The sequence below is a fragment of the Suncus etruscus genome, chromosome 6, assembly GCF_024139225.1.
Source record: "Suncus etruscus isolate mSunEtr1 chromosome 6, mSunEtr1.pri.cur, whole genome shotgun sequence".
Lineage (NCBI taxonomy): Eukaryota > Metazoa > Chordata > Mammalia > Eulipotyphla > Soricidae > Suncus > Suncus etruscus.
In genome coordinates, this window is record NC_064853.1 from 69745571 (window position 1) to 69770575 (window position 25005).

At 38.5% G+C, this 25005-nt stretch overlaps 1 protein-coding gene across 1 annotated transcript in view; it reads right to left on the bottom strand.

Annotated features, from left to right (window-relative positions):
- The window catches only part of KIZ (kizuna centrosomal protein), a 132568-nt gene that overhangs the window by 95155 nt on the left and 12408 nt on the right, over window positions 1-25005 (bottom strand). The window contains 3 exon segments of the mRNA XM_049774332.1: window positions 2821-2910; window positions 17635-17794; window positions 24300-24362. Of these exon segments, the coding sequence (XP_049630289.1) occupies window positions 2821-2910; window positions 17635-17794; window positions 24300-24362 (313 nt within the window).

Consider the following 25005-nt stretch of genomic DNA (forward strand, 5'->3'; position numbering starts at 1 on the left):
ACATCATAATATCTGCCAGAATGCCTATCACATCCCCCACTAACCGACAATCCCTTCTTTACACTAGCTTAATTTCTACCTTTTCCACCACACCATGAGTTGTTGACTTTAGCATACTATCCTTCCTACAGAGCTCATGCCTGCCTCTCTGGAGCTGGCATTTATCACACAACATCTGGGCCTCAGAAAGGAATATCAATCAAAAGAAACATCTTGAGAATCAGAACTGTAGTAGTCACTGGTGGACCCCACTTCCTTAGCTTCTCAAACAGAACAGTGATCAATAACTATTTATGGAATCCAACTAGTGGAATATACTATGCTTCAGCCAGTTCAAGGGCATCAAATCTCTGGGTACAGAAACAAAACAAAATTGCCTAAAAACAGAGAGGACAAATTTTCATCAAAAAATAAATGGAAATCATGTGATAGGAATGGTTTCAGAAAAGGTATATAATAAAGACTAATGCAAGGTTAAACTGATGGTATACTTTGATTTCATGGGCCGGAGAGATAACACAGCAGTAGGGCATTTGCCTTGTAAGCAGCCAACCTAGGACAGATGGTGGTTTGAATCCCAGCATTCCATATGATTCCCAGAGCATGCCACGAGCGATTTCTGAGTGCCAGGTGTGACCCAAAAACCAAAATAATTAATTAATTAATTAATTAATTAATTAAAAAAATAGAAAATGGAATTGATGGGACCAGTGAGGTGACGCTGGAGGTAAGGTGTCTGCCTTGCAAGTGCTAGCCAAGGAAGGACCACGGTTTGATCCCCGGCATCCATATGTCCCCCCAAGCCAGGGGCAATTTCTGAGCACTTAGCCAGGAGTAACCCCTGAGCATCAAATGGGTGTGGCCCCAAAAACCAAGAGAAAAAAAAAAGGAATTGATTTCTTTATGGGCTGAAGCGATAGTACAGTGGTAGGACATTTGACTTGCACGAGGCCAACTGGGGACAAACCCAAACCCGGGTTTGATTCCCAGCATCCTGTCTGGTCCACCATGCCTGACAGGAGTGATTTTCTGAGCACGGAGCCAGGAGTAACCCAAGCACCACCAGGTGTGGCCCAAAAACTAAAAAGAAAAAAATTGATTTCTTTAAATTAATTGTATAATAAAGGAAAATTGAAAAACGCAAGATGCACAATTTCCCAGATATTCCCTAGCTAGCAGATAATGTCTAAAACTTTTAAAGAGATGATGATACATTTCAGTGTACAGGAATTACTTTTCTCCTAATTATGTTATATAGCATTTTAAAGGGCTGCCAGTTTTTGTCTCTTGCCCTTAATTTTAAACATGACTTAAGAGAACACAAGGTACATGCTACAAAAGGTAAGCAGTAGATAGTAAAAATGGGAAAAGACAGAGGCTCCTATTTCTATATGACTGACAGTGCCATACTACAAATGGATTTACCAAGAAAAGCACAAAAAAAAGGACAAAATGGTTTACAGATTAAAAGCACTCAAATTATTTCATGACCAAATGTCAAACAAAAAACTGCCTGAATAGTTTAGAAGTGTATATTACTGGCAATAAAATAATTATCATAAAAGGTCTTTTTACATAGGTCAAGGTTGCTGGGGGTTGGTGTTTTATACCTACAGTTTAAAGAATACTCTAAATTCTAGATTTTTTAACTTTTTAATCTTTGGGAAGGAAAACCAAAACTTCCTATAAACTCAGCTTAATGCCTGCTAATGCAAGAAAAAAAAAAAAGAAAAACTAAAACCTTGTTCCTACTATAAAAACAAAATAGTGTGGCCTCTGTTTCTTTTCTGATAAGAGTCTTAAATACCAAACAGTTAACTGCATAATAGCATTTACTGGCAGCCAGGCAGCCTGCTTAGCAGATATATAAAGCAGGTAAAAGGAGAAAAAGTTAATTTCTTGGCTGAATGATTCCATCGGTAGCTATAGGGCAAACCTGAAAGTCTTTTAGTAAAGTAGCAGTTGATTCTTCTATCAATCTGTAGCACACATACTCTTCCAAGGAAAGCATTAAATATGAAAATCATATCCCGTTATCATCTGTTTCCAGCTTTCAGCCCAGTAAGCTTTCCTTAATGAATGCTGCAGCCTAAGGAACAAGCACGCTGTTGGCTTTTCTGAATAATGGAGTGATGCTACCATTTTTGCTTATTACAATATCGACTGGCTGAGGGGGTTTCACACATAGTCACAAGTGACTACTCTTGCCAGCATGCTCCAAGTTATTACAAGATGTTTTTAGACATTTCATCTAAAAGAGCTTTACTGCTTTTAGTGAAGAAAACATCTATGGTCTTGAACAGAATCATTTATATGGAGATAGGCAGGAGGATTAGAAGCCTGCATTACGGCAGATACATAGCAGAATTTATTTAAGTATTCCTTGCTGGTCTTTTTGTCTGTTGCTTAGATATGCAATCATTTTTTCCCACATTCTCTGTGAAAAGGTTAAAATGTACAAAGTATATATATATATATAAAGAAAAGAACAAAAACACATTTTATTTACTTTTCACTTATAACATGGATGGAACGAAGAATATTAATTATTTTTCCACAAGAATTTTTCAGAAAAACATAATTTCATCCATTAAAAACAATGATATTTACCTTGGAATCTATCTCTTTTAAACCCATATTTGTTGATATTCAACAAATATCATTAAAATAGACATTAAAGTAGTGTACAAGTAAATGCCTTTGATCATTTAAGATTTAATCAGAAAGATCATTGTAAAACAGTTTCTTATAAAACATTATCATGTTTATTTTAGATCCAGGAATCCTATTAGCAGAAAGTTTATTATGTTAATTTATTACCTTATCTTTATCTTCACCTTTCACTTCAACTTTTATTCCCAGGTTTTCATTTGAGAGTAGCTGCATCTTCATTTTAGTCTCATAGTCAATCTAAAGACAAAGTTTAATTTTGTGGTAGAATTATTAGTTAGCTCCTGCCTATAATTTTCAGTCTTTACACCTAAAAAGAACAGTTAAAAAAAAGTAAAAGCTGATATTACTGAGAAATTCAGCTTTATTAATAAACAGACAATTTCAAAAAATGCATTCTATAAAACATCACGATTTTAAATAAGGTTCTATCTGAATTTCACTTAATCTTTCTGCAGTTTAAGAAATAAACCTTGATAGATGAGGCTGTAATGAAAACCAGTCGCTTTATAATAAAAGTAACACTTCAGACAGTGTTGCCTCTGACTGAAAAACTTTGTCCTAAACCACAGAAAGTAATCCTACTGAATTCTTATGTATCTGATTTCTTCACAGTATTATGGAAAATGCATAATAGAACAGATATTTTCTATATAATCAACCTGAAATAAATTCAATTTTCGATAAATAAAAATTTAATATAAATATCAATGATTATAAAGAACTAAGCACCATTGGAATTATGCTTGTTTTGGCTTTAACAGTTAAAAATGTCTGCATCATTATTACATTATAACTGAAGAAACTGATTCCACAATAAAATAAGTTTTTCTCAAAAGCAAGACACTAAAAGCACTTAAAATTTAATATATCATAAATTAAAAAATATTAAAAAGTCAGATTGTGGCTCATCACAGGTAAGTATCAGAACATTTTCTAAATTAAACAGGCATGTACTACAATTAGAAATACACCTTGGGGTTGGAGAGATAGCATGGAGGTAGGGCATTTGCCTTGCATGCAGAAGGTAAAATCCTGGCATCCCATATGGCCCCCTGAGCGATTTCTGAGCATAGAGCCAAGAGTAACCCCTGAGCACTGCCAGGTGTGACAAAGGAAGGAAGGAAGGAAGGAAGGAAGGAAGGAAGGAAGGAAGGAAGGAAGGAAGGAAGGAAGGAAGGAAGGAAGGAAGGAGGGAGGGAGGGAGGGAAGGAAGGATGGAGGGAGGGGGGGAGGGAGGGGGGGAGGGAGGGAGTGTGGGAGGGAGGAAGGAAGGAAGGAAGGAAGGAAGGGAGGAAGGAAGGAAGGAAGGAAGGAAGGAAGGAAGGAAGGAAGGAAGGAAGGAGAAAGGAAGGAAGGAAGGAAGGAAGGGAAAGAAAGAAAGAAAGAAAGAAAGAAAGAAAGAAAGAAAGAAAGAAAGAAAGAAAGAAAGAAAGAAAGAAAGAAAGAAAGAAAGAAAGAAAGAAAGAAAGAAAGAAGGGAGGGAGGGAGGGAGGGAGGGAGGGAGAGAGAGAGAGAGGAAAAGAAAGAAAGAAAGAAGGAAAGAAGAAAGAAGGAAAGAAAGAAGAAGAAAGAAAGAAAAAAGAGAAAGAAAGAAAGAAAGAAAAGAAAGAAAGAAAGAAAGAAAGAAAGAAAGAAAGAAAGAAAAGAGAGAGAGAGAGAGAGAGAGAGAGAGAGAGAAATACACCTCAAGGATGTAGAAAGCCTATCTCGAATACTACAGGGTGGGATGGGGGAGGGAAGAGATGGGGGCATTGGTGATGGGAAGGTTGCATGGGTGAAGGGGGATATTCTTTTTATGACTGAATCCAACTACAATTATGTTTGTAATCATGGTGCTTAAATAAAGAAATTATATATATATATATAAAAATATGCCTCAAAAAGACTCAAATTAGAAAAATGTTTCCTTAGATCTTGATTTGAATTTAATGCTGAATTTTGTTCTGAAACATAAAAAAAAACATACAACAATGATAAATTTGATTTTTTCCCAAAATAACTGAAAAGGTATTACAAGCCACCTGTTTATTAGTAATCATAAAGATGGAATATTTTTGTTTGTTTTTTGGTTTTTTTGGGTCACACCCGGCAGCACTCAGAAGTTATTCCTGGCTCAATGCTCAGAAATCGCTCCTGGCAAGCTCAGAGGACCATATGGGATGCCAGGATTCGAACCACCAACCTTCTGCATGCAAGGCAAATGCCTAACCTCCATGCTATTTCTCCGGCCCCAAGATGGAATAATTTTTCTCTTTCAGAATGTTATTAACATGACAGATAGCAATAATAATCTAAATAAATACCTAAAGTTTTAAACAGTACAAATGAGAAAAAGAATCAAGAAAAGGAAAAAAGGCAAATAAAAAGATACAATTTACATCTTTCTATTCCATCTCTCTCATTTGAATTCAAAAATTGTTAACCTCATGAGTTTTTTTTTTTTTTTTTTTTTTTTGGTTTTTGGGCCACACCCGGTGACGCTCAGGGGTTACTCCTGGCTATGCGCTCAGAAGTCGCTCCTGGCTTGGGGGACCATATGGGACGCCGGGGGATCGAACCGCGGTCCGTCTCCTAGGCTAGCGCGGGTAAGGCAGGCACCTTACCTCGAGCGCCACCGCCCGGCCCTAACCTCATGAGTTTTAAACAGGCACTCCCCAAGCAAGTATTTTTATAGGTCAGAGAGATAATGGAGCAGTTAAGGCACTTGCCTTTCATGTGCCCAATTGGTTCTATCCCTAGCATCCCATATGATCTGACACAAACACCTTTGGGAGTGATCCTTGAGCACAGATTCAGGAATTAAGTCCTGAGCACAGCCAGATATGGCCCAAAAACAAAAAAAGAGGATCCTGGAGAGAACAGTTTAGCAGTTAGGGCACTTCGCTTGATTTCCACTGACCCCAGTTTAAAATCCTGGACACCACCTGGCGTTGCTTCAGAACACAAAGCCAGGAATAGCCCCTGAACACTACCCAGGTGTGGTCCAAAATAACCCACTCCCCAAATTAAAAAAAATTAATAAAATTAAAAAAGGGAGACAAACTACAAAATAAATAACATGGAAATTAAATAGAGATTAAACAAAATCTATTCGTTCTTGGGTTAGAAATACAGCTTAATGAACAGAAAGCTCAAGGAAAAAGGCTTTGCATGGCAGGAGGCCAATATTCCATCCCTGGCACCCCATGATTATGATCCTACCCCCAAGAGCTACAGCTGTCAGGAGCAATTTGTAAGCACCATCAAAGAAATAGCCTTTGGGTAGGGGGTAGGGGTGGGGGGTGGATACAATCATGCAGTGCCAGGGATCAAACCTAGGTCTCCAGCACACAAAGTATGCATCAGCCTGTTGAGCTACCTCTATAGTACCCAAAATTTGCTCTTGGGTTACAAATCGAATGCTTTTCTGTGCTCTTCTTGCTAACTCATTTAAATATGGTGGCTTACATAGTTGCTCATAACACATTTGTTTCTGCCACTCCATGTTCTAACATCAATTCCACCACCAGCATAAAATTCCCTGTACCGGATTCCCACCCACCCCCAAGCCAGCCCCATTGGCAGACACAAACAAAACAAAAATACAGCAAAAGAAACTGTAAATTATTATATCTTGCAATGGGAATTCAGTCACTGAGGGTTCACTAAGCTATTTGTTACTAGTCGATCATTCTGTTATTAGTTTTGTTTGGATTTTTTTTGGTTTTTGGGTCACACCCAGCAGCGCTCAGGGGTTATTCCTGGCCCTGCGCTCAGAAATTGGTCCTGGCAGGCACGGGAACCATATGGGATGCCGGGATTCAAATCACCTGTCCTGGATTGGCTGCATGCAAGGCAAAGGCCCTACCATTGTTCTATCTCTCCAGCCCCTAGTTTTGTTTGTTAACCTTATTTGGCTTCTGTTCTACTCTGACATCTAATTTGGTGTGTTCCTTTTGGGGTGTCAGTATTGAAAAATTTAGAGATATTCAGGGAACTCCAAGTTCTGTGGCTGCCAAGACAAAACTAAAATGTTTTATATAATTGATTTTGCTTGAGCAAAAAGTGCAAAACAGTAAAAAAAATAAAATAAGTTCCTTTGAAATACTTTCTGATGTGTTTACAACACTAAAAAAAATTTAATAAATGGTAGATACCTTATAAATTAAGTAATGCAAATAAAATAAAATTTTTGAGATCAAAAATTTTAACAAGAAATTGGTAACTGATACCAACTGTTTTTTTTTTTTTTTTTTGGTTTTTTTTTGTTTGTTTTGTTTTTGTTTTTGGGTCACACCCGGCAGTGCTCAGGGGTTATTCCTGGCTCCAGGCTCAGAAATTGCTCCTGGCAGGCACGGGGGACCATATGGGACGCCGGGATTCAAACCGATGACCTCCTGCATGAAAGGCAAACGCCTTACCTCCATGCTATCTCTCCGGCCCCAACTGATACCAACTGTACCTGAAAGACTTACAACCATGAATTTCCACCAAAACTGATTTGTTCCTTCTTTACCTTTTAGTAATATATATGCTACTTGGTTATTAACCATCAGATCTAACTCTTAAACATGAAGAGCTGTTTTAACAGAATGTTAACAGGGATGTGGGACTCTAGTTTCAAAAAGACTAACACCTTATTTTCAAGAGATTTCCTTTCTCATAGGTCTTTGGGATTGTACACAGTTTAAGATTAACTGGACCAATCTTCTCATAACTCAAAGAAACGGGAACACTTATAGAAACTGTTTGACTCCTTGGGTAAATTTGAATGATGGGGAAAAAATTCAATTTTGTATTTTCTCTTCTCATTTTGTCCATTTTTTCACTGATATGTCCAAGTATCTTATACTTCCAGAATACATCAGGGTTGACACTGCATTCTTTCTCTCTGATGCAATCTTGAACACCATCACCAGCACTCCAACACTGTCTGTCCCCCTGCCCCACCCTCCTCCAACAGCCCTATTCCCTTCTTGCCATGTATTCTAGACTACTCCCAGTCAGACTGGCTATTTCAGGGGTCAAACTATTACAATCCCAATAGGATCTGTTAGTCTAGGGCTCCTAAGCACAACCCACTTATCTTCCAACTCCTCTAGGGAAAACTGCTAATCAACTCAAGAACAATTAACTACCCATCAGGCAATTCATTTGGTCTATTCATTGCTTTAGAGACTGAGTTTGATATTGCCTGCTTAGATTTTACTTCTTATTTCCCTACCTGGAAGAGGCAAGTGACATTGGTTTAAGTAGTGAAATCTGCTGAAAATGATTGAGGTTTTAGGATAAAGGAGGAGGTTCTGGCAAATCTTTCAGGCCAATGAGATACATTCCATGCTCACAACTTTTCCCATTATATTTCTTTTTTCTTCTGTATTCTCATATTTCTTTAATTACTCCTTACTACATACCACTTGCCTGAATATATATATATATGTGTGTGTGTATATTTATACATATATATGGACTCCTCTTAGATGCTAAACATTTTCCAAACCATACAGAACGACATTTACTTATTCAACTATTAAATATTAATAGGCACACCGGCCCAGTGGGGCTCAGCTGTGAAAGACTGTGAGTGTGACCTGTCTATGTCTGTCTACTGTCCTCTTGCGTGAAACTCTTGCGAGTGGGGCAAAAAGAGCCTCCAGAAACCTCGCTCGCCCAGACGCCATTTTCAGGGAGGGACTTCAGAGCATAAAAGCTGGCTATCCTTTGCAAAAGCTGGCTCCCTGTGTGTGACACCAGGCGGGGAAAATCCGCGAAAGTACACCGGCCCAGTGGGGCTCAGCTGTGAAAGACTGTGAGTGTGACCTGTCTATGTCTGTCTACTGTCCTCTTGCGTGAAACTCTTGCGAGTGGGGCAAAAAGAGCCTCCAGAAACCTCACTCGCCCAGACGCCATTTTCAGGGAGGGACTTCAGAGCATAAAAACCGGCTATCCTTTGCAAAAGCTGGCTCCCTGTGTGTGACACCAGGCGGGGAAAATCCGCAAAAGTACACCGGCCCAGTGGGGCTCAGCTGTGAAAGACTGTGAGTGTGACCTGTCTATGTCTGTCTACTGTCCTCTTGCGTGAAACTCTTGCGAGTGGGGCAAAAAGAGCCTCCAGAAACCTCACTCGCCCAGACGCCATTTTCAGGGAGGGACTTCAGAGCATAAAAACCGGCTATCCTTTGCAAAAGCTGGCTCCCTGTGTGTGACACCAGGCGGGGAAAATCCGCAAAAGTACACCGGCCCAGTGGGGCTCAGCTGTGAAAGACTGTGAGTGTGACCTGTCTATGTCTGTCTACTGTCCTCTTGCGTGAAACTCTTGCGAGTGGGGCAAAAAGAGGCTCAGAGGAGCACGGCCGCTCCGCTTCGCTACGCGGCCGTGCACTCTTTCTAAGGAAAGAACTCCATTGCAACAAGAAGGAAAAATCACACTAAGAACGGCGCTATATCACAGAAGCAAACATTTCTCTCTGGACTGTCTTCTCTGTTACATGCTCGGGCCTAAGATTTGACCCAGTGTGAGGCTTCATCCACGGAGGACTCCCCTCCCTTAGAGGCAAGTCAGCCCATCCAGAAAGGGTGGAGCCAGAGGAGTGTGCTGCCAACATCATATAGACAATGAATACCACTACAACACGTAGAAAAACCCACAATCCAAATGTGACAATGGGGAAACAGCGCAGGCCAGCATCAGACATAGAGAATGAAGATGACAATTCTGAGGACCAGATAATGACTGAACAACTAATCAACCTCTCAGATAAGGACTTTAGACTAGCAATATGGAAGGTGCTCAACAGACTCCAAGAAACCATGGATCGAGTTGAACAGAACACTAATAAGAACCAAGAAAATATGAAGGCAGAAATGACAAAACTCCAAACTGAAATAACATGTCAACTAACAGGCCTGAAAAACTCAGTAAACGAAGTGAATGACAAAATGGATAAGCTCTGGGACAGGGTATCAGAAGCTGAGAATAGACTTGGTGCTGTGGAAGATGAGATACATAACAATTCCATACAGCAGGAGAGATTGGACAAAAAACTTAAAGCAAATGAGCAGACAATGGAAAAATTAGTCAAAGAATGGGAACAGACGAAAATAGAAGTCTATGATAAGATCAACAGAAACAACTTAAGAATCATTGGAGTCCCAGAGACCCAGGAAGAAAATTTCCAGGAAGAATCAATGGTCAAGAACATCATTAAAGAGAAACTTCCAGAGCTAAAGAATATATGTGATCAAATCCTGCATGCCCGAAGAGTACCAACCAAAAGAGACCCCAGAAAAACCACCCCAAGACACATCCTAGTCACAATGACAAATCCCACAGATAGAGACAGAATTCTGAAAACAGCAAGATCAAAAGGGGAAATCATGTTCAAGCAAGCTTCCCTGAGATTTACAGCAGACCTGTCACCAGAAACGCTCAATGCCAGAAAGCAGTGGTGGGATATTGTGACAAGACTGAATGAAATGAATGCTTCACCCAGAATACTATACCCAGCAAAACTCACTTTCCGGTTTGATGGAAGAATACATGGTTTCACAGACAAAAAACAGCTCAGAAACTTCACAGACACAAAACCAGTCTTAAGAGAAAAACTGAAAGACCTAATCTAAGACAAGACTACCCAAAAGACACACCAAATTTTGAAATAAAGATGGCGTTAAATCCCAGGACAATTCTTTCTCTCAACGTCAATGGACTAAATGCACCAGTTAAGAGACACAGAGTGGCTAAATGGATCAAAAAACTCAATCCAACCTTCTGCTGCCTACAAGAAACGCACCTGAATAGTCAGAACAAACATAGACTCAAAATAAAAGGCTGGAGAAAAGTTATCCAAGCAAACAACACCCATAAAAAAGCTGGAGTGGCCATACTAATATCAGATAATGCAAACTTTATACTCAGGAAGGTTGTAAGGGACAAAGACGGACATTTTATATTAATCAAGGGGTACGTAGAGCAGGAAGAATTCACTCTCCTAAACATATATGCACCGAATGAGGGGCCAGCAAAATATTTAATACAACTGCTGACAAATCTGAAAAATAATATCAACAACAACACAATAATTGTGGGGGACCTAAACACGGCTTTGTCAACACTGGACAGGTCAACCAGACTGAAACCCAACAAGAATATACTAGACCTGAGGAGAGAAATGGAAGAAAGAGGCCTAGTGGATATATATAGGACACTCCATCCCCAGAAACCTGGATACACATTCTTCTCCAATGTACATGGGACATTCTCCAGGATAGACTACATGCTGGCACATAAAACATACCTCCATAAGATCAAGAGGATAGAAATTTTGCAGACTACCTTCGCTGACCACAAGGCTCTGAAATTATTTGTGAACTCCAAAGGGACTCAGAAGAAACACTTTAACACCTGGAAGTTAAACAGCCTTATGCTCAATAACCAGTGGGTCCGAGATGAAATCAAGGAGGAAATAAAAAGGTTCCTGGAAACAAATGACAATAAAGACACAAACTCTCAGAACTTATGGGACACAGCAAAAGCAGTACTGAGAGGAAAATTTATAGCTTTGCAAGCACACATCAGGAAGGAAGAAGGAGCTTACCTGAGTAGCTTAATGACACAGCTAATAGAACTAGAAAATGCTCAACAAAAGGACCCAAGAACAGGAAGACAGAAGGAAATAACAAAGCTGAGAGCAGAAATCAACGAAGTGGAAACTCAAAAAACAATCCGAAAGATCAACGAAAGCAGAAGTTGGTTCTTTGAAAAAATAAACAAGATTGATAGACCACTGGCAAACCTAACAAAGAAAGAGAGAGAGAGAAACTTGATAACTCGTATCAGGAATGAAAAAGGAGAGATCACTACTGATATGACAGAGATTCAAAGGGTAATCAGAAACTACTTTGAAAAACTCTACGCCACTAAAAATGAGAACCTGGAAGAAATGGATAAATTCTTGGACTCTTATAATCTTCCACGGTTGAAGGAAGAGGATGTAGCATATCTAAACACCCCCATCACCATTGATGAAATTAAAACAGTAATCAAATGTCTGCCGAAAAACAAAAGCCCAGGTCCAGATGGATTCACTAATGAATTCTATCAAACTTTCCAAGAGGAACTACTGCCAATCTTGGCAAGACTCTTTCATGAAATTGAACAAACAGAAACACTTCCAAATAGCTTTTATGAAGCCAACATCACCTTGATACCTAAACCAGACAGAGACGCTACCAAAAAAGAAAATTACAGACCAATATCACTGATGAATGCAGATGCAAAGATCCTCAACAAAATCCTGGCAAATAGGATTCAATGCCTCATTAAGAAGATCATCCACTACGATCAAGTAGGTTTCATCCCAGGAATGCAAGGCTGGTTTAACATCCGTAAATCTATCAACATAATACACAACATCAATAACAAGAAAAATAAAAACCACATGATCATATCAATAGATGCAGAGAAAGCATTTGATAAGGTCCAACACCCATTCTTGATCAAAACTCTCAGCAAGATGGGAATGGAGGGAACCTTTCTCAATATAGTGAAGGCCATCTACCACAAGCCAGTGGCAAATATTATCCTCAATGGAGAAAAACTGAAAGCCTTCCCTCTAAATTCTGGCACAAGACAAGGCTGTCCTCTCTCACCACTCCTATTCAACATAGCACTGGAAGTACTTGCTATAGCGATTAGGCAAGAAAAGGATATCAAGGGAATCCAGATAGGAAAGGAAGAAGTCAAGCTCTCACTGTTTGCAGATGACATGATACTCTACTTAGAAAACCCTAAAGACTCTATCAAAAAGCTTCTAGAAACAATAGACTCATATAGCAAGGTGGCAGGCTACAAAATTAACACACAAAAATCAATGGCCTTTCTATACACCAACAGTAATAAAGAAGAAATGGACATTAAGAAAACAACCCCATTCACAATAGTACCACACAAACTCAAATATCTTGGAATCAACTTGACTAAATATGTGAAGGACCTATACAAAGAAAACTATAAAACTCTGCTCCAAGAAATAAGAGAGGACACACGGAAATGGAAACACATACCCTGCTCATGGATTGGCAGGATTAACATCATCAAAATGTCAATACTCCCCAAGGCATTATACAGATTTAATGCCATCCCTCTAAAGATACCCATGACATTCTTCAAAGAAGTGGATCAGACACTTTTGAAATTCATTTGGAACAATAAACACCCTCGAATAGCTAAAGCAATCATTGGGAAAAAGAATATGGGAGGAATTACTTTTCCCAACTTTAAACTGTACTACAAAGCAACAGTTATCAAAACAGCATGGTATTGGAATAAGGATAGGTCCTCAGATCAGTGGAATAGGCTTGAATACTCAGAAAATGTTCCCCAGAGATACAACCATCTAATTTTTGATAAAGGAGCAGGAAATCCTAAATGGAGCAGGGAAAGCCTCTTCAACAAGTGGTGTTGGCACAATTGGATAGCCACTTGCAAAAAATTAAACTTAGACCCCCAGCTAACATCATGTACAAAGGTAAAATCCAAATGGATTAAAGACCTCGATATCAGCCCCAAAACCATAAGATATATAGAACAGCACATAGGCAAAACACTACAGGACATTACAGGCATCTTCAAGGAGGAAACTGCACTCTCCAAGCAAGTGAAAGCAGAGATTAACAGATGGGAATATATTAAGCTGAGAAGCTTCTGCACCTCAAAGGAAATAGTGCCCAGGATACAAGAGCCACCCACTGAGTGGGAGAAACTATTCACCCAATACCCATCAGATAAGGGGCTAATCTCCAAAATATACAAGGCACTGACAGAACTTTACAAGAAAAAAACATCTAACCCCATCAAAAAATGGGGAGAAGAAATGAACAGACACTTTGACAAAGAAGAAATACGCATGGCCAAAAGACACATGAAAAAATGTTCCACATCACTAATCATCAGGGAGATGCAAATCAAAACAACGATGAGATACCACCTCACACCCCAGAGAATGGCACACATCACAAAGAATGAGAATAAACAGTGTTGGCGGGGATGTGGAGAGAAAGGAACTCTTATCCACTGCTGGTGGGAATGCTGTCTAGTTCAACCTTTATGGAAAGCGATATGGAGATTCCTCCAAAAACTGGAAATCGAGCTCCCATACGATCCAGCTATACCACTCCTAGGAATATACCCTAGGAACACAAAAATACAATACAAAAACCCCTTCCTTACACCTATATTCATTGCAGCTCTATTTACCATAGCAAGACTCTGGAAACAACCAAGATGCCCTTCAACAGATGAATGGCTAAAGAAACTGTGGTACATATACACAATGGAATATTATGCAGCTGTCAGGAGAGATGAAGTCATGAAATTTTCCTATACATGGATGTACATGGAATCTATTATGCTGAGTGAAATAAGTCAGAGAGAGAGAGAAAAACGCAGAATGGTCTCACTCATCTATGGGTTTTAAGAAAAATGAAAGACACCCTTGTAATAATAATTTTCAGACACAAAAGAGAAAAGAGCTGGAAGTTCCAGCTCACCTCAGGAAGCTCACCACAAAGAGTGATGAGTTTAGTTAGAGAAATAACTACATTTTGAACTGTCCTAATATTGAGAATGTATGAGGGAAATGTAGAGCCTGTTTAGGGTACAGGCGGGGGTTGGGTGGGGAGGAGGGTGATTTGGGACTTGGGTGATGGGAATGTTGCACTGGTGATGGGTGGTGTTCCTTTTATGACTGAAACCCAAACACAATCATGTATGTAATCAAGGTGTTTAAATAAAAAAAAAATTAAAAAAAAAAAATATTAATAGGCACACTTGATCTTAAATATTAGGCATGCTTAATCTTAAATATTAACACATAACAGTAAAAATACATTGATAGGCAGTAGTCTTCCACACACCAAAAAAAAACACTACCGGGAGAATAAATGATCCTGAGCAAAGTCTAGAGCTGATCCCATGACAGTATACTCCAAGGACGGAGAAACCCCATATTTCTTAGGCCAAGTGAATTCCTTTTCGAATGACCCCAATATTTACTGTGCCAGGGCAGGAGGGGAAAAAACAAAAATACAAAAAGCACAAAACCTTGGTTATTTTATATATATACATATATATTTTTTTTTACCTTCATTTATTATTGTTAGTATTATTTTTATTTACCTATCTATTTTGGTCGATTTCTCTGTTTGGGTGTGATTATTGAAATCGTTGTCCCCAAATATACTTATTTTTTCCTCTCTTCTTTTCTCTTTTTTCATTATGTGCTATGCCATGTTTCTTATTTCAAGACCATGGCATGTTTTTGGTTTGTTTGTTTTTGTTTCTTTCTTATTTTTTTTTCGTCTATTTTTTGTGGTGCTTATCGATATAGCTGGAGTCCTCACTGGATAATTGACACTTTTTTTTTTTTTTGGTACTGGTGGAGTGTTTCACCTTCTTTTTCTCCTTCATCTCCCAAATCGATGATGAGAGCCTCTAGAAGGATTCCACCCATTTTTGGAGTATTAGACTCTTACCCCACTTTATATATCTTCTCTTTTTCCGGCAAAACCATGCAACTTGAACTAGATAGTCCTGCCTACAGTTAGAGGGGGAGATAAAGGAGGCATCAAGACCAAACAGGTGCAAGACTACTAGGTAGTGGGTTGGATACAGAGGGGACCACATATTCTAGCCACCCTGGGGGTGAGGGAAGAGGAAATGGGAGGTAGGACAAAAACGGAGGTGTAGGGAGGACAATTTGGTGATGGGAATCCCCCCTGATTTTATGTAAATATGTACCTAAAATGTTATTGTCATCAATATGTAAGACACTATGATCAAAATAAAAAAAATACATTGATAGGTAATATGCATTATTTGGGAGAAAATGGTATTTGCTATAGATTTTGTCCCCCAAGCCTGCCAGGAGCGATTTCTGAGCTACGAGTCAGGAGTAACTCCTGAGCACTGACAGGTGTGCCCCCCCCCAAAAAAAAAAAACAAGGGCTAAAAAGAACCAAGAAAAACTGGCCAAAACACTCTCCAAAAGTTGCTGGTACTGGAATCAAGGAGAAGGTAAAGGTAGAGAATCATAATCCATAGCACTATTAATTCTAGCACTTATATCCATCAAATTTTTATCTTATAGAGAAGAAACGATATAACCACAAAACTAAATTTTCAAAAATTGACAGGTCATCAGCGCTCAGGGGTTACTTCTGGCTCTATGCTCAGAAATCACCCCTGGCAGGCACAGGGGACCATATGAGATGCTGGGATTTGAATCACCATCCTTCAGCATGAAAGGCAAACGCCTTACCTCCATGCTATCTCTCCGGCCCCATCAATATTCTTTAAAAGTCCTAAAAATGAATACTGTCCCCTAACGAAGTATTATAATTCACAAAAGCAGTCAGAAGTTGTTTTTTCTTTTAAGTTTTGGTTGATTTTAATACTTGTTTATTTTAAATACATAAAGTGAATCTAGTCTTACAAAGGAGAAACTTACTGAAAGTAACTTAGATGTTACCAAAGGTTATATAATGAAGAAAGCTTCTGTTTTGCTCTAAATCCTTGTTTACCTTCCCAGAACTATCTCCAGCATCTTAATTATATAAACAATTATATATACACATACACATTATATATACAATTATACGTATATATTTAGCAGAAAATTTATTTGGACTAAATCTTTACTTGCTCCATACTGTTTCATTTTGTTTGGTTTTGAGATTTGGGCCACACTCAGTGGTGATCAGAGCTTACAATTTTGTAAGACACTATTTATCAGAATCTATTTATCAAGTTCTATTATCAGGTTCTATTTATCAGAATCACATCTTTATGACATGAATACCTATCAAAGGCCTGATCTAAACAATACTTTCAGGGGTTAGGATTTCAAACATGAACTCATGGTGTGAGAGAGACAAACATGCAAACTACAGTGTGTGTATCTTTACAATAAAGAGTGGAGGAAAGCGAAGAGAGGGGAAAGAAGGGAAGGATAGGGAAGGGAAAGGAGAGGAAAGGGAAGGGAAGGATAAGAAAGGGAAGGGAAAAGGAGAGGGAAGGGAAGAAAGGGAAAAGGAGAGGAAAGGGAAGGGAATAAGAAAGGCCAACTCCTCCTGCAATCAAGTGTGCAGTTGAGTTATTAATTTGGGCAACAATCCCTGATCAACACAGTGGTGTCGGAAAAGGCTTGGCCCTGACACTACATATAATTTTCTTGCTTTGGTTTGGTTTTTGGGCCACACCCAGTGATGCTCAGGAGTTACTCCTGGCTATGTGCTCAAAAATCACTCCAGGCTTGGGGGACCATATGGGACACTGGGGGATCAAATTGCGGTCCGTCCTAGGCTAGCATGGGCAAGGCAGATGCCTTACCGCTTGCGCCACTGCTCCAGCCCCACTATGTATAATTTTTGAGGCTGAAGCAATGGAAAGCCACATGGGAGAGGAGCACACTACTCAGGATCATAAAAGCAGTCTCCTCAGTGTCAATTCTATATTCACAGTCTTCAATTAGCTTTTGACTGACCAGAACAGAGGAGCTTAGAAGCAATCTCTAGAAGCCCTAATACTGCTCAAACTTTGTCATGTTGTCAACAAACATCAAGTACCAGGTACTAAGTTTGGTACTGGTTAGTGACCACACCTTTTAAAGCTAACACTTTCTATAGTACGACAAAGTATATTCTATTAATTTCTCAGTGAAAGTAGGAGTCTGAGAAAATTTTATTTCATTGTTGTTGAGTCAAATACTTGGCTACATAGCAATTCACTGAGAAAAATATAAGAATCTTAAGGATGAACATCTGAACACTATTGTTCAAAACAATCTAAATACTGTCCATTATTTGAAATTTTAGTAAAAAAAAAAAAAAAAGGAAAAAGACTGAAAAACCAGATAGATTTGCTGCAGAGTCAGAGACTGAATTCTAGCACTGAACCACATTCCCAACAGAAAAAAATTTCACCTTCAGTTTTTGAAGTTTTTCTGTATTTGTGAAGTGGCCAATGTGAGTTTGAATGTGTTCAAAATGCTTCAAATACTCTTGGTTCCGAATATGAGCCTTCTTTTCAGATTCACATATGTCTTTCAGGTACTTCTTTAGTTTTACATACTTCAGTTTAACTCTAAAAAAGAAAAAGTTGATTTTTAATAAATAAAGCACAGTGTTAACATACCTAAAGAGAGAGAAATATTTAATCATTCCTGAAACAATGTATTTTGAGATCTTTTATACAAACATAAAAACCTAAAGGTCAAAATATAAATGCATTTTCAAAGCAAGGAAATTAATACAACACCACTGAGGTATCATATGTAGGAATAAGTCTCCTGAGAAATGTATACAAGAACACATTATAACATTGAACTAGTAAAGATTTATCTGGATTTCTTTCTGAAAATTAAATGTGATTTCAAAAGCAGTATCAATGTGGCTATGTTCAGATTAATAGCCCATTATCATTCTTTTATATAACAATTTCAAACTACCTGCTCAACAAAGAAATCAAACTATAAATCACAATCCATAGGTATCAAGAAATTTTAACATTTTTTTTCCTTTTTTTTTTTTTTTTTTTTTTTTTTAGGGGAGACAGAGGGGACAGAAAGGGAGAGGGAGAGGGAGAGGGAGAGGGAGGGAGAGAGAGAGAGAGAGAGAGAGAGAGAGAGAGAGAGAGAGAGAGAGAGAGAGAGAGAGAGAGAGAGAGAGAGGGAGGGAGGGAGGGAGGGAGAGGAGAGGAGAGGAGAGGAGAGGAGAGGAGAGGAGAGGGTACCAGGAGCAATTTCTGAGCATAGAGCCGAGTAACACTTGAGAGCTGCTGGGTGTGACCCAAAAACGAGAGAGAGGAGAGAGAGGAGGGAGAGAGGAGGGAGAGAGGGGAGACAGAGGGGACAGAGAGGGAGAGGGAGAGGGAGAGGGAGAGGGAGGGAGAGAGAGAGAGAGAGAGAGAGAGAGAGAGAGAGAGAGAGAGAGAGAAGAGAGAGAGAGAGAGAGAGAGGGAGGGAGGGAGAGGAGAGGAGAGGGTACCAGGTGGCAGTCCGAAATTTTAACATTTAAATATCAATTGGGGATGCTGGAGTGATAGCACAGTGGCAGGGCATTTGCCTTGTACACGGCCAACCCAGGACTAACCTGGGTTCGATACCCAGCATCCCATATGGTCCAGGAGCAATTTTTGAACGCAGAGCCAGGAGTAACCCGAGCACTGCCAGGTGTGGACCAAAAACCAAAAGAATAAAAAAAATAAAAATTAGGGGCTGGAGTGGTGTTGCAAGCGGTAGGGTGTTTACTTTGTATTAGATAACCTAGGACGAACCGTGGTTCAATCCCTCAGCATCCCAAATGGTCCCCCAACCCAGGAGCAATTTCTGAGTGCAAAGCCAGGAGCAGCCTCTGAGTGTCACCAAGTGTGGCCCAAATACCAAAATAAATAAATAAATAAATAAATACATAAATAAATACATAAATACATAAATAAATGTAAAATACCAATTGAGATCTAGATAAATAGTACTGCCATTTGTGGCCTAAGAAACAAGTCAATTCAATAAACTAAAATACCAAAGAAGTTTTCATTAAATAACCCCTAAAAATATATTATTATAATATTGTGTAATAAATCTGATTGAGCTTCTATTCAAATTATGGTTAAAATCTTTTTTTATGATTAAAATCTTTAGACTCTCATCTAGATCAATAGAGAAAATCCAACAACAACTCATGTTTTGCAGTCTACTCAGCTCACAGAACCAGCATTGTTAATTCTCTTTCTTTTTCACAAACTTTTTTTTTTGGTTTTTCGGGCCACACTCATTTGATGCTCAGGGTTACTCCTGGCTACGTGCTCAAAGACTGCCCCTGGTTTGGGGGGACCATATGGGACGCCGGGGGTTCGAACCGTGGTCCTTTCCTTGGCTAGCGCTTGCAAGGCAGACACCTTACCTCTAGTGCCAACTCGCCGGCCCCTCTTCACAAACTCTTAAATTATAGAGTACCTGGCAGGCAGCCTATCATTATTCAACAGTCTTTCATGAAGCAAAAATATATTTAAAATCACAAAAACTTCATTCTCAAAAGAAAAAATTCAAAGGTACTAGAAATGCTAAAAAATATATTAACAAGAGACCTTACAGTCTCCTTTAAGTCAAAAGTTTTCAAGGAATTCTTCTCATGCTAATCACTTTGCATTGTGATCTTGATTGAATAACCATGTTTATCCTTCTGGAAAAAAGAAAGCCTCACAGGTAGTCCTAGTCTCCAAGCTCATGAGATCCTGACTTCCTCTAGCTTATACAAGGCCCAGCTCCATGACTAATTTCAAGAGACACCGAGCTACTGAATCATTCTAGTTCCAAAGTTTCTGGAGTAAGCAGCCATATATACCACTATGCAACATCTATAAATTTCACAATAGCTAAGCAGGAGCAGAGCAAATTAAATGGGAAAGTTGCATAGAAACCAACTAAACTCAGTAAGAGGAAACAATAACAAAGAAAGCTAATCTAGCACCCTGATGATTAGTGATTCAGAGCATTTGTTCCTGTGCCTTTAAGCCATCTGTATTTCTTCTTTGAGAAAATGTCTGTTTGTTTCTTTTCTCCATTTTTTCATGGGGTTAGATGTTTTTTTTTTCCTTGTTGAGTTCTGTCAGTACCTTGTGTATCTAAGACATTAGCCCCTTATCTGATGAGTACTGAGTAAATAGTTTTTCCCATTCTGTGGGTAGCCTATGTATCCTAGTCACTGCTTCCTTTGAAGTACAGAAGTTCTTAGTATAATGTAGTCTCATTTGTTCATCTTTGCTTCTGTTTGTTTGGATAGTGGTGTTTCCTCCTTAAAGATCACTTTAGTCTCAATGTCTTGGGGCATTTTGCCTATATTTTCTCCTATATATCTTATTTATTTTACATATTTTATCCTATATATATCAGATCTAATATCAAAGTTTTAATACATTTTAATGTGAACTTTGTGCATGGTGTTAAAGAGAGGTCTGAGCATGTGGTTGACCACTTGTCCCAACATCACTTGTTGAAGAGGTTTTCCTTGCTTTACTTTGTGTTTCTTGCCCTTTTATCAAAGATTAGTTGATTAATTGATTGTATTTCTAGGGGTTATTCTATGTATATCCTAGTCTATTCCAGTCACCTGTGGGTCTGTTTTTACTCAAATACCATGCTGTTTTAATGACTATTGCTTTGTAATATGACTTAGAGTTGGGGAAAGTGATGTTTTCCTTCCTATTTTTCCTAAGGATTGCTTTAGCTATTTGTGGGCATTTACTGTTCCAAATAAACTTCAGGTATGTTTGATTCACTTCTTTGAAGAATGTCATGGTATCCTTAGAGAGAATGAATTAAATCTATACAATGCTTTGAGGAGTGTTCATTTAAATGATGTTATCTTCCTAATCGATGAACTGGGAATACTTCTCCATTTCTTTGTGTTCTCTTTTATTTCTTGCAGCAGTATTTTGTAGTTTTCTTTGTATAGATCCTTTATCTCTTTAGTTACGTTGACCCCCAAAATTTAAATTTCTGTTTTACAACTGTGAACGGGATTGTTTTTTATGTCCATTTCTTTTCTATCATTATATTTGTATAAGAAGACTATTGATTTTTGCATGTTAATTTTGTAACCTTCCATTTTACTTTACAAATCTATTGTTTCTAGAATAGTTTTTTTAGAGTCTTTAAGATTTTCAAAATATAGCATCATGTCATCTGCAAACAGTGAGAGCTTGACTTCTTCCTTTCGTATCTGATGCTCTATATTTTTATCTTGCCTGATTGCTATGATTATACAATTATGTTGAATAGAAGTGGCAAGAAAGGGAGTCTTGTCTTGTGCCATATTTTAGAAGAAAGTCTTTTAGTTTTTCCATGTTGAATACTTGCCACGGGCTTGTGAATGGCCTTGACTACATTGAGAAAAAGTTCCTTTCATTCCCATCTTGTTGAGTTTTTTTTAAAACATTTAGTTATTTATTTTGGTTTTGGGGCCACACCCAGTGATGCTCAGGGATTACTCCTGGCTCTGTGCTCAGAAATTGCTCCTAGCAGGCACAGGTGACCATACAGGATACCGGGAATCGAAGCTGGGTCCATCCTGGATCGGCCACATGCAAGACAAATGTCCTACCACTGTACTATTTCTCCGACCCCCTAAGTTCTTGTTTTAAGGCTGGTTTTTAGTCTGTAAAGTTTCTGAACTATAGTTTATCCATGAAGCTGTGTATCCTTCCTTCAAACCTGAATGCACAAGGTCTTGCATATGACTGGCTTCAGTTCAAATCCCCGTATTGCATATGGTTCCCCCAAGCACTGCCAGAGTGACCCCTGAGCACAGAGTCAAGAGTCAAACCCTGAGAACAACTGTGTATGGCCACAAAACACAAACCTCCACAAATGAAATTTAAACACTTAATGTTTTCTCTTAATACTAAGTGACATAAGGATAGTATAACTATTATCTATTAGTTACATTAATTTTAATCTTAGTTACAATATCCACAAACAATATTAGATATTAGGACAATGTGCTTAATTTCAGGCCAAAAAGGTTAAACTCTAAGTTTAACTTATATATCTTAGGTATTTAATCAAAATACATTTTGAAATTATACAAATATTAACAAGCAAAAATAAATTTTATCTTACAATAATTTAAACTAAGGATATTCTCTATCTATCTTTGGAGTTCTCAGGGCCACTTAAGGGCTTTTCCTAACTGAACTGGGGGGACCATGCAATATTAGGAATCAAAAACAGGCCTCCCAATAGTTTAGGGAATCCAATGCCTTGAAACCAGTTTTACAAGAAGTATTAAAGAAGCTTCTTTAAAAAACAAGGCAGAATTCTTAACTCTTCACCAATTAGTGTAGCATTCACTCATGGTACTTATGTTTTCCCCCTATTAAATTAAGAAAGGACTAAATTGGGGCCAGATCAATAGCTCAGTGAGTGGGGCATATGCTTGCACTTGGCCCACCCAGGTTCAATGCCTGACATTCCATATGGTCTCTTGAGCCTGCCAGGAATCTGCCAGAAGTAATTTCCAGGTGCAGATCCAGAAAGAATTCCTGAGCACTGCTAGGTGTAGTCCAACTCCAAGAAAGGACTAAATGTACTCCTAGCTTGTTAGTGGTTTTATATTTTTTCAGTAATGAATTAATCTTTATGTTAAATGTTCTTTCTTGTCTATTCCAGAGGTTTCAGAGATTTCTTTAGATCTATAGAGTTCTTTTTCTTTTTTTTTTTTTTTTTTTTTTTTTGGTTTTTGGGCCACACCCGGCGGTGCTCAGGGGTTACTCCTGGCTGTCTGCTCAGAAATAGCTCCTGGCAGGCACGGGGGACCATATGGGACACTGGGATTCGAACCAACCACCTTTGGTCCTGGATCGGCTGCTTGCAAGGCAAACACCGCTGTGCTATCTCACCGGGCCCGAGTTCTTTTTCTTTTAACTAATGCAGATACCTACACATTATTTACAATATAATATTTCCATCATAATGTCAACATACCGTTTTTAGGATAAGCACACTTTTATTGTCATTCAACTTTTTAATTCTCCTCTCCTCATTCGAAATTGTATAGTTGTAGGACTTATACACTTGATGTAAATATTTAAATGTTTTAGAATAAAATTGTTCATACTATTAATTTTCCAAATTCATGTCTTTAAAAAAAGTAATATAGAAAGTTTTGAAACTTTTCTTCATCACTGATTTAGAATTTCGTGGAATTTCCACTTAGCTTTATTCATCTATATGTGTGTTAGATCATCACCTCTACAATTCAAAGATCTCTCCCATGTGTAGATAGAAAGAAATATAGCAAGGGAAAAACAAATAGTCAAAAGTATCAGAACTATACATTTTTGTCTACATAAAGGAGCTTATCTTGGTTGGGGGCAGTGGAAAGGAGATAGGTATAACCCTTAGGACACTGGTGGAGGAAGTGGGCACTCTAGTGATGGGTACGTGTTAGAACGATGCATGCATGAAAAATATAACTGACAGTATTGCAAATCATGGGGCTTCAATAAAAATGATAAAACAAAAACAGGATGCCAGCCTACAAAGCAGGTGCTCAGCCATTAGAGCTCTTTACCCCACTAGATGTATTCTTTTCTTTTTTCTTTTTTTTGGGGGGAGGGGTCACACCCGGTGGCATTCAGGGGTTACTCCTGGCGCTGCACTCAGAAATCGCTCCTGGCAGGCTAGGGGGACCATATGGGATGCCGGGATCCGAACCACCATACGTCCTGGATAGGCTGCGTGCAATGCAAATGCCCTACCGCTATTCTATCTCTCCACTAAATGTATTCTTATATTTGACAGTAACTATATTAAATTGAAGTCTTAACTTCCATATAGAAATAAGAGAATGTGGGAAGAGCTCAGAAAGCTAGAGCTCATGCTTTGCCTACTAGAGACCCTGCTTAACCAGGTTCAAACTTGCCACTTCATGGTTTCCTGAGCATGTCTAGAAGTGACCCCAAGCACTACCAAGACACAATATGAGATAGGAAAAGTACTACAAGTATTCTAACACATAAAAAGCTTAAATTTTTATTAGTTAACAAAAAAGCAAACTGACTTAAAACTTTCAATGTTATCATCTCTTACCGACATATGTCAGACTGATTGTATTCATAAAGTTTCCTTTCCAAGTCCAATCTCTTCTTCTCACTAAAATAAAAAATATTTTATGAATAAGTTGCAGGGATAAGCACTAAGTAGTCATATTTAGAATGACATTTCTTTTGAAATTATAACTTTGTGAGACTACTTCCCTAGATTCAAAGAAACAACAAATGCCAGCTGGATTTTAAACTGAAGATAAAACAGCTGTCTCAAGAGAAATTTAAGAAAGAACAAAGGATATCAGTAGAAAAAAAATTTTTTTCGAAGAAAATAGGGAAGCATGATAAGAAAAGGCTGGGAAATAGGTTCATTCATTAGCATATATTTCTCTTTTTTGGGGAAGGATTAGTGTCACCCTCAGTGGTGCTCAGGGTGTCATGACAGTACTTAACAGGATATGTAGTGCCTAGAATCAAACTATGGGGGTTGGCAAGTATTTGACCCTTAACACATACTCCTTGAGAGCCACAAAGAACCAGGTACTACTGTAGACCGGGAGACTAAATTGGTGATCCAATCCATGAAAGCCCCTGCTCTCAGCAAAGCAATTTTAGGAGCAAAGGTAGATAATAAACAATATGTATAAAATAGAGATGTTCAGACTTCTCTCAACTAGAGGCATTTGGGCAGCATGGTTTCCACTAAGTCTAGACAACATGATTTCACAAATCCAACTTACATGGAAGAT